Source organism: Notolabrus celidotus, chromosome 1 (genome assembly GCF_009762535.1).
Source record: "Notolabrus celidotus isolate fNotCel1 chromosome 1, fNotCel1.pri, whole genome shotgun sequence".
Classification (NCBI taxonomy): Eukaryota; Metazoa; Chordata; class Actinopteri; order Labriformes; family Labridae; genus Notolabrus; species Notolabrus celidotus.
This window is the reverse complement of record NC_048272.1, coordinates 15,827,624-15,838,516: the sequence shown is the minus strand read 5'-3', so window position 1 is coordinate 15,838,516 and position 10,893 is coordinate 15,827,624. Positions and strand designations below refer to the sequence as shown.

Below are 10,893 nucleotides of genomic sequence, written 5' to 3'. Positions count from 1 at the left end.
AGACTGTAGTATAAACATCAAACTACAGTGGACTATAAGTCTACACCACCAAACCAAAATTAGACAAGCTGGTTAGATTTCGATGGTCTGCAGGATGTTTACATTTTTCCATCCAGAATTTGTTGCGGTTAGTTAACAAAAAATCAATTAAATCAATAAAATAAAATTAAAAGGGTAAATCTTAACACAATTAAGTTCTATAGTCCTGTGATAAGATCAATGTAATTTCCCCATTTGGCCCTGTATAGGGTCTATAGGTCTTCGTAGGCTCCAACTACCATCATTATGTCCTAAGATGTCAAATAAATATAGAAATTATTAACTGTAGCAGATAAAACAATGTAAAACCACAAAATAAGTTGTACGATCATTATTATATTTATGGAGGACTATTTTAAATAACTGGATATAAATTATTTACTTCATGATAAGTTACAGGACCAGCTGGGTTAAATATTTTAACCAAATCAGTAATTTGATTAATGACGACAAACTTTAACATGGTCCCGTTTTTAATGACTAGTTTTATTAAAACTATTTTGTATGTTTAGATAAAAACAGTTAATTTTGCTGCACTTTTTGAAGATATCAGATCATCAGTCACATCAAGGTTCATGCATGTTTGGAAATTCTGCATTTTTTATCATCACTCACTTACTGCCCACAAAACATTTGAGAAATTAAACAAAATATTATGTTTTTTGTAAACATAGCATTTCCACTCACTTGGAACAAAAAAAAGCCAATGCTGGACATCTTTTTTTTTTAAATAACTTTTGATTTAAATGTCCTATTGCTAAACTTCGTTGTCAGATGATGTTATCAGTAGCAGTAGTACAGTGTTTGTTCTTACAAAATTACTTCACATAATCTGTTTTCTTTGATTTATGAGGTGTAATCCAGCCTTGGCCCTCCCTGAAAAAGAAATAGATTTTCAGATGTACGGCAAATCCAAACCAAACATGCCTGTCTGGTTCAGCAGAGGAGCACCGGGGAGGTTAACTTCATCTTGTTTGTAATGTCACTTGGCCATCTGTCTGCAGGGAACTGAAAACAGGTTTCAAGCTAAAGCAAACAAGGTCACAAGCCCTCACAGAGAAGTGCAGAAGAAATATGCACAATTTATTTGAACCTGCACAAACTTAAAGATTGACTCGAATGAAACATGACCAAAAAGAGGTCAAAACACTTTAAACCAATTATTTTATTTCCAAACACATTTTTTTTTAACTTTTATTGTAAAATTTGTCCTCTGAAGTTACCTTACTCAGAATCATATTAAAAATCACATCTTCTGTTGATTTGAGTGAATAAATAACAACATTCTGTCATCACACTTTGGCTCACTAATAACAGCACCTTCACACTGAGCTGTAACTGTTTAATTGAAATGCCTCAGATGGATGCCGTCATCATCATGTTTCATGTGGAGAGTGACACAGAGAGACTTCTGAAGTGGTCCCTCCATAAACAAGTAAACAACAAGTAAACAGTGGAGCAGCTGGGGTCCTTTCAGAGTTACCCACACAAATCTTGTTTCCAAACTTTGATGTCATCTCACTTCCCCTCAATTAGTATGGAGCCAGGACAGAACAAAACATGGCAACCCATCTGTTTGCAGAGCATGTTTGCATTCGAACAGAGTGTGCTTGTGTGAGTGTGTGCATACAAGGCAGGTGGGGGGTAAATTATTATTCTTTTTGAATAAAAACCTCATTCATGGGGTAGATGAAGTGTTGGAATCTCTGTGTTATGCTTCAAATCTCCAGAGAGGATTAACACCCAGTTTTTGTTGATTGGTTTCTTCTGTACATGCGTCTTGACAGCCCAGATATGAAACAAATGGGTTCATGCTTAACACAAATGAAAGGGCAAATCAGGTGGACTCAAGTCTGAAATCGAATAATACGTCTTTGAGTGCTGAGAAACTCGACTGTGCTGTTATTATTAATCTTCTTAACAAGCAGAATGTGAAGTGGAGCCCAGAGGAGCCAGGCTGCAGCCTTATCTATGACAAACGGCTGAGCATCCTAATTGCACTGAGAGATCTGACAGGATAAATTTACACCAGAAATGTGACTCATCTGACATTCTGGCAGGAGCGAGAGCACAGAGACAAGCTGGAGCATCAATCCTGCTTAAAAATTCATCTCTGTGCAGTATAGATGTGCTGATACGAAGTTGTCTAAAGCTCACTAAAACTCAAAGCCTCATAAATGGACACACTTTAAGTTAATATACGACTGTAAGTTACCCAGAACTCATGATCACCCAGGAGAGCTTGAGAAAGAGCACACAGACTTGGTAGATTTGAAGTAATCTGTGGATCTTTATGGATATAATGTGTTTGGATTAAATCTTTTATTGGACATTGATTGCAGGGACCCTGGATACTGCAGCAGGAGGGGACAGACCACTGTATTTTCAACATGTTTAAATGTTAACCTCAATGTAAACTGTCATTAACTTTGAACAGAATTAACACACAAACTGTTATCAAACTTAACGTCTTTGTTAATTCTGCATGTCAAGTTTTTATATTTAATCAGAGAGGCTGAGAAAATGTATGATCATAAAACAAATGTGTCCAGATAATATGATCCATACCAACTAATGTAACACTGAATTAAGGCTCCTCAACTGATGATATATGAAAGGTGAACTCATTGAAGATAGTCATAGTGACTTCATAATTTCAGCAGTAATTAATGATTCATCCTGCAATAAATCATGCATTACATAATCGCGACTCATGCATTACTTAAGAGTTGATTAAATTTGTACCCTTATTACAAAGTGTTACCAATAAATGATATTCATTTATGTGTGAGTGTAGGCACGCCTGTTTGCATTAGCTGCCCCAGTCTGGGCCTCCCCCCTGTCAAAAGAAGTGTGGATGCCTCTGAATGTAATAAATATACTGAAGAAGAAGACACAGGTCAGCATCAATTATACTCTCAGTACCAAAATAAACTGTTATCAAACTTAATTCATGAAGTTTAATCTCTTTGTATGTTTATATATCTTTTCTTTTCTTTTTTCATTGATTTATCATTTCTTCAATTTTTTCCAAAGTTTTTATAATTTCAAGATGTCATTAGTTATTAGATTGATTAGCTTAGATCCTGTGTTCTTATTTTTGCTCTTGTGTGTTTTGATTCAAGTAGTTACTTAAGAAAAGTGAGACCCTTCTGTATAAGTTTGGTGGCTTCTTGACCTCTCCTAACACACCCTTCTTATTTATTTTATATATCAGATCTTATGCAATCATGTGTTCAAATAAATAAATAAATAAATAAATCACAAAAATTAAGCTCACTTTACAATTACATTTCACAGTAATTACAGTTGTGCTCATAAGTTTACATACCCTTGCAGAATTTGTGACTTTTTTTGGCCAATTCTCAGAGAATATGAATGATAAGAGAAAAACTTTTTTTCACTCATGGTTAGTGGTTCGGTGAAGCTATTTATTATCAAACAACTGTGTTTACTCTTTAAATATCATAATGACAACAGAAACTACCCAATAAATTATAAATTCTGCCAGGGTATGTACATTTATGAGCACAACTGTATCTATACATATGTAGACCATCTTCAAAAGCTGTAGCTGGTAAAGGTGGAGTCCATTATCAGAAATAATTAACCATGTTTATATGTTAATATTTAATCCCTGGTTGTAAACTTATATTCATGATCTAAATCTTCAAAATCAGAGGTATCATAAGTACAAGTACAAATTTTAAAATCCACCTTAATTGTAGAGAAGTAAAACATTTATGAAATAATATAGAAGCACTTAAAATACAAATATCTCATTATTGTACTTGATGCTTTGCTGTTAACGCAAGCTTGTTGCAAACGTATGTGTAAAACTTGTTCATACTGTGTTTGGACACAGGCTGCACGTTGCTTCAGGCAGTTCACAAAAAGATTTACTTTTAAAGATTCGTTTCAGGGTCAACCTAGAGGAACCTTTGTGTAATACTAAGGTCAAAATATCTGCTCATAGCCAAATATAAAACACTGCTGAGAATCCTAACAGTGGTGCAAAAAGAAGTAATACTGACACCGGGTTAAAACAACCACCTGGCATCATGTACAAGAGATCCACCGCTGAGCCTAAAAACGGTGTGAGCGCCACATTAAGAAACTGTGAAACAAGCGTGTAATCTTCCCGTTGGTGGAGATTATAAAATGTGATAATAGGATTAAGAAGATATTACCTCTGATAGAGAAAGATCTTTCGCCTGAGTGCCGCTCAGCGACGGCAGAAGGTATGATTAAACTGACAGATGTTGTTGGAAACAGGCGCACAACTCGTCTCATTAAAGTACAACACCGCTCATTACAAGTTCCCGGCATGAAAGCAGTCAACACCCATCCCCTCCCTCCCTCTTTAAATGACATCCAGCTGCCCTGGGTGATTAGCTGAGGGTGTTACAGCCATTTAAGAAGGGCAGGCGGTTTGGGTTAGAATCCATTAAGAGTGTCTCTCATTTATAGCGTGCACAGATTGGCTGGGAGTCAACCAACAAGGTGAAAGCAAGGAGGGAGCAGGCCTCTCTGATCTTTTTATTTGGGGGGCTGAATGAGGGCAAATAATCATTTAATCTCCTGCAGGGAGGACACATGAAGTTTGCCAAGATTTTTAGGATCTGCCAACCAGATCTGAAACTCCTGTAAAGCCACAAGCCTGCAGGAAATCCTAATTTATTCATAGTTTTCGTGAATATTTACAGGTTGTGTGAACTCCCTCTGGTACCTCCCATGCTCTCCCACTCCACCTGTTTTGCCCCTGAGCCTTATCAGGATGCAGCGAGCATCGTCTGCAGGATTTCTGTCACCGGCAGGCATCTCTTTTGCATCCTGACCCTCCTCTGCAATCTTCAGAGACACAGGCTGCTGCTCACACAAAAACACAAAATGCCAACAGGAAATGAACAGGATCGTCTTTTATTTTTGATTAATTTGTCTTCTTGGCAGGTACAAACAGAAAGTAATAAAACCATCAGGGGGCAAAATCATGTTTCAATCATTCAAGACAGGGAGAAAAAAAATCTTCATCAGATGGTGGAGCTGGTTCCCCGCAGCTTTGACACTTGTACATTAATGCAGAGGCGATTTCTCCTCTGAATAATAAAATATGAATGCACTCTTACAGTTGATAAACAATGATGATGTTTGGTTTTCACGCTTAAGGTACTATAAGCTAAAGTAAACTCCTCGTCCTGAAGTAACCCCTCTGTGCTCAGCAGTAGCAGCGGACGGATGTGTGGCCATAACACCAATTTGGAGGCAGACCATGTTTAAGGAAGTATAACTGAATTCTAATATTCAGAGTCATGCATCATGGAGCTGCTTCTCTGATACAAGTGTGTCAGTCTGCAGCACCAGATGTACAGTGGAATACGAGCAGTCTGTAATGTGCGTCGCTGACTGACAATCTTGATAAAACTTGTATTGGCTGTGCAGGATATTTCTCATCCATCCTTTTTGTCAAATAGCAGCTGAAACTGTAATTACATTTCAAGAGAGCTCTAAAAAAAACCACTGTGTTTGGTTGTGGCTGCTGAACATGGGGGAAGTAGGTGAGTAATATCTATTTTGAAACCAGGCCGCTCCTCTCGCTTAACGCTGATTTAATTCTTAAAAAAATGTTGCATGAGGGGAAAAAAAACAAGTTAGCATGTTGATTAGAAAAAAAATGAGAGCAAAGTTTCTTAGATGAAGAGCAGACAGCTTAATGAAATATTCTGAGAGCTACTTATGATTCAAAATTTGCATTTGCACAGTATCTGCAGTTGAAAAATACAGTAGTTTGAATCTTTTTATCTATCAACCAAACAGACAAATGAAGGCTTCAGAGAGGAAACTCATCGATAAGAATAAAACCTCAGAAGAAGAGTAATTTCCAAAATGGTATTTACATTTTATTTATGCTTTTGATAACTAAATAAACCAGCCTATTACCTGGAAGAAGGATTATCAGGCAATAATTGAGTATGTTTTTATATGAAAAGAAAGAAATCAACCTAAAAAACAGTTGGCTCAATACGATATTAATAATATGACAATATATCAAGAAGAATAGTACGTTGTCTTTTACATCACCTCTACATACTGGCGGTATTGTGCTTTGATAAGACGTTTGCAACTAGAACACAGATACAGAAAAAATTGTAACAACCCCACGAAACTCCCAAGGATTTCAGTAATCATCAACACTCCTGGAAAAGAAATAAAGATCCTCCCGTCACCTCACCTCGCAGTCGAGATAAGAGCAAATGAATGAAGACTCCTCGACTCATCGGGCACATGTGGAAATGTAAAAAAAGGAACTGATGAGAAATGGAAATTAGCTGCAGCTTATCCATTCATGCAATCAGGACACTCTTCTATTCCTGCTTGGACGTAGACACCCATGAACGCACACGCACACGCACGCATACTGCATAGCTACACACATACACATAAATATATGGGATGTATCATCTTCCTTTTCCATTATATCATTGAGGCAAACTTGGTACTTATAATTTTTATATATTCGTATATAAAAAAAAAAGAAAAATTATAAATGAAATGAAAAACATGCACTGGACACATACGAGCATGCATTTACATGATGAGACCTGAAATCTTCACCAGTACATTTCAAACGGTAGATGATGCACCTCTACCTCTACGACCCCAAAACGTCCCTGCACACCCGACTACACTCATTGCAAACATAGATACATTCTCATACAAATGACACAGAGTCCGGCTGTTGTTTCATGGAGCACTGCAACAGTTACAGATGTTGCTACATGTACAGTGGAGTAAGCAGGATGGATTTTTGTCCTTTGTGGAGAGTAAAACCATCGTGTGTTGCTGTGTTATATAAAGGCATGGGGGCTCTTTTCTCTGATCTGCTGTCTATGGTGAGATAACTGTACATGTTCCCTTGGTTATTTTTACACTTTTTTTTGATGTTTCTGTCTTTTGAAAGAGAGGTCCTTGTTGGCGAGGTTTCTCCTTGAGCATTCTTTGCGGCAGTATTCCAGAGAAAAAACACAGATAGAAGAGTGCTGCTTGAAAAGTTTGCTGGAAAATTAACAGATATTTTTATATTTGGGATTTCCTCTCAGCTGTGCCTCGGGTTTAAAAGTTCCTTCACCATATTTGTCTTATTTGATTTGTCTGCTTTACTCCCGTTTCTAAGTAAAAAGTGCCTTTTGTTAGACTCTGTACCAGTTCCTCGCGCTCCCTGTGTTGGAGAAGTTCTTGTTGTGTTGTTAGCTTTGGTTGCATAACGCGCACTTTGTTGCTTCACACTGGGTCTGCTCAGCAAGTGAAGTCTTCAAAGTTGCCCTGGGCCGGGTGATGAGGTAGCATGTTGCCAGGATATGTCGATGGTGTGCGCAGGTTCTCACAAGGAGCCTGGAAAAGAGAAATGAGGAGCAGAGAGAGATAAGGCAGGTGAGATAAAGTAGAGTCAACAGGAGAGAAAGTATCTTCTAGGATTTGTTTTATTTTAAAAATGGAGTCATTGCTGTATGTAGTGTTGTCTGTTCGACATATCAGCAAATATTTTTGTGCTGCTTTCAGTTTTTCTAATATATCAACTTGTATTTGTTTAACACTGTCTTTAGTTGACAGGATGTGTATACATTTTTTTAATTTAATCATCTGTGCATTGTTGATGACCCAATATAAAAGGCGCTTATGAATGTATTTTATGCCATTGTTATATAATCCTGTGAATGCCATTAAAAGAAATAAAAATACAGAAAGTATGGAGAGGAAAGGGAGGCCAAATCCCAATTTCCAGACTCACAACTTTGAGATACGTCCTTGGTAAGTGTGTGTGTGCTTTATGCTTCATTGCAGTCTGAACAAGCAAGTTAGATTTAATGTTATGAGGAGGAATCAAAATCTCTCCCTTCAGTCAATATACAGGAGTCTGTTTCCAGGTGAGCGCAGATTGTTGTCTGACCCATCTCACATCCTACTAGCTGTGGTTGAGCGTTAACCGTCAGGTAAACGATACAGTTCCCTGATGTAAGCTGAACCTTTACAAAACCCATTTGTACCACATCAATCAAAGTGCTGAATAATCTTCCTTCAGGCTGTAAAGCTTGTGCGATGCCTTCATGGTGCTCTTATCTTTCTCACTTATTTATGGTGTGCATTAAGCAGACATGCAATATGAGAACTGTGCAATGTATGTTGTTTGTGGTTCGCTGGTATCTGCAGGGATCAGTGGACGTCAGAGTGATCTTAGATAACTGCACACCGTATTGATACTGATTGAACATTTTATATAATGCACTCCTGCATATTTCATAATGTTTAACAGTGTTGTCCTCTTAAGAATATAAAAATAAACACTGTATTTCACAGAATCAACACTGAGAAGCTGTCTCCTCCCTCTAAGTCATGGTTCAGTCCACACTGGTGCAGCATTTATTTGAATAATACATCTTAAAGTCAAGATCATGGAGTACATTAATATGGATGTTAATATGTTAATATGGACGTAAAGGGTTATGAAATGTGAAATAGTTGAATTTTAAGCATGCAACTAAAAATGTGATTAATCATGATTAACGATTAAAATTCTAAGATTAAAGAAGTGATTGTTTGACAACCCTACAAACTTCCCTACAGGGGACACAAATGACGCAGTATCTTATGGTATGATGCTACTCGCAGTACGTTTGTGAAGATGTTTATGTTTTCCAGTTAAGGATTGAAGGATTATATGTATGCCTTTCTGACTTCTGATAGTATTCTAAATATGATTATACTGTATTTGGATAAGTAAAAACAGCTCAACTTCCAACGCACAACTCTCACCCCTGACGTCACCAAACTCTGTGAGCGCTCAAACTTGAGTCTGGAGACCGTGATCGGGTGCTTCAGTGTAGAAAAACCCCTGAAAATTTGAGATGTAAACTCAAACTCTGAAAAACATGACATCAGCAACAAGCTCGGCCAGGAGGCAAGCGGAAATAAATTCATGAGAAATACTCTGAAGTTCAAAATAAAATGATGAAAATAATGAAGTTGTGTGGAAAGAGAAGACTACCAAGTGAGTCAGGAAAGGAGATCAGAGGAGGAGCACATCTTTCCTTTTTTCTCTGCCGGAGCTCGGGTTTACAATTAAAGTGAACTGGCTTAATTTACACTGAGAGATAAGTGAGCTGTCACACCTTCTATAGCTCTAACGCTGGCCTGTCCCTGCTGCTCCCGTCCCCCAGCTTTGATTAAATTCCTACCACTCTCTGACTTCTCTCTCTCAATTTTCTCTCTTTCACATTCCAATCACATTTCACTCTCTTTAGTGTCTCTCAACTGTGCCCCCCTCCTCCTCTTAGCTTCCTCCGTCTCCATCCCTTTACTCTCATGTTTACCCCGCATGTTTACTCTGCACGGCTCTGACAGTGTGCCCCTGTCGAAGCGATGCAGCCTAACACAGTCAAAGTGCTCAGCAGCGGCATACTGACATGGCGTTTCACATCATCCAGGCTCAGCACAGCTCCCCGGTCGTTGTTCTTGCGGCCTTTGTGTTTCTTCTTCGCGCATCGGCACAGCTTGTACTTGATCACCTGAAAAAGGGAGAAGACATCCACAATTGACCTTTTGGGATCAAAACTGTCTATCTCAGTCAGTTTATCAATAAACCCAAAATATCAGGGTGTGTTTTTTGTGTTTGAGAGCAGCTGAAGGTTTGCTTCTTCTGTTGTATTGACAGAGCTCCAACCTACATGCTTTGTGCTTTGACATATCAGACGAACTTAGATTCTAAAGAGATTGATTTTATGCATCCATGTATCGACCCGCTACATGAGCTGCATCTTCAATCACAAACACACAAACATTTAAATTGAGCACTAACAAACAGACAAAATCTGTCTTTATTACTGCTATGATGCAGCATGGAGCTACTCTAATGAAAGGGGACACAGACTTCCTGCCTAATTCAAAACATAATACATCCAAAATGTTAATGTATTCAGCATTGGCACTGCTGATATGTGTGTGTGTGTGTAAGTGTCACACAGAGATAGGTGCTAGGGTTGTGAGGGACAAAGTGTTCGTCTCGCTTGCTCAGACATGTCCTTGTGAGAATGCCAACATTATACTGTAGATTGTAACCATACAAATATCCTTCAATAATACATACTGTTATGTCTAATTTAATGATGCTAAAGGGAGATGTTTCACAAAGGAATATTTTACCTCATATAAATAGTCGAAAAGTTCCAGAATCGTGAGGATGCTGGCTCCGATGAAGAGACCCATCTGACCTCCGATATCACCTGAATAGATACATGGCAAAGCACAGAATGAATCCTCAACACAAAACAGAGTGCAAGGTCAAGTGTGCACATTTATCTGAAAGAGAGATAAGCTCTGGAACATACTTTATTTTATCTTTATTAAACTCTGAAAGGTGACGAATGTGACAGAAAACAGACAACAAAGCAAAGACAGAGTTGAGAAGTCACAGCAGATTAAAGAGAAAACCATGTGTCATCCGGGGCCTGAACACCTATTATAAAAATGCAAGCACTTGAGTCACTGTCATTTCAGATAAAAAGCTTCTGTCATGTTGAATACTGCATATCATTTTTCCCCATGCAAACACTTGACAGCCATTTCCTTACCCAGAAGGCCCGCCAATTCATAGGCTTTCTTTTGTTCGATGGTTTCGTAGTTCAGCGCTTCAAAGTAGATATCCAGAACTAAAATGTTATCACTGTAAACAGAGGGAGAGGAAACAGAGTCTTCAGTATCATATTCACATGTCTCACTCTATTTTTCATACTCCTTTTTCTCTTTATCAGGGTGTCCTCTGGCAGAGGATATGACTGGTGAGTCTGCCACTTCCTGCAGACA

At 38.1% G+C, this 10,893-nt stretch overlaps 1 protein-coding gene across 3 annotated transcripts in view; it reads right to left on the bottom strand.

The window, feature by feature from the left end:
• Nucleotides 1-4,940: 4,940 nt before the first annotated feature.
• Nucleotides 4,941-10,893, bottom strand: part of asic1b (acid-sensing (proton-gated) ion channel 1b) — a 245,877-nt gene continuing 239,924 nt past the window's right edge. For 2 of the 3 annotated variants that reach the window (XM_034690053.1, XM_034690044.1), the window contains 4 exons: nt 10,662-10,753; nt 10,234-10,313; nt 9,498-9,599; nt 5,915-7,428 (listed from right to left, as the gene is read on the bottom strand). In XM_034690053.1, the coding sequence (XP_034545944.1) occupies nt 7,333-7,428; nt 9,498-9,599; nt 10,234-10,313; nt 10,662-10,753 (370 nt within the window). In that variant the 3' untranslated portion in view covers nt 5,915-7,332. Of the gene's footprint in view, nt 7,429-9,497; nt 9,600-10,233; nt 10,314-10,661; nt 10,754-10,893 lie in introns of all 3 variants that reach the window. The other variant, XM_034690035.1, reaches the window with a different exon arrangement.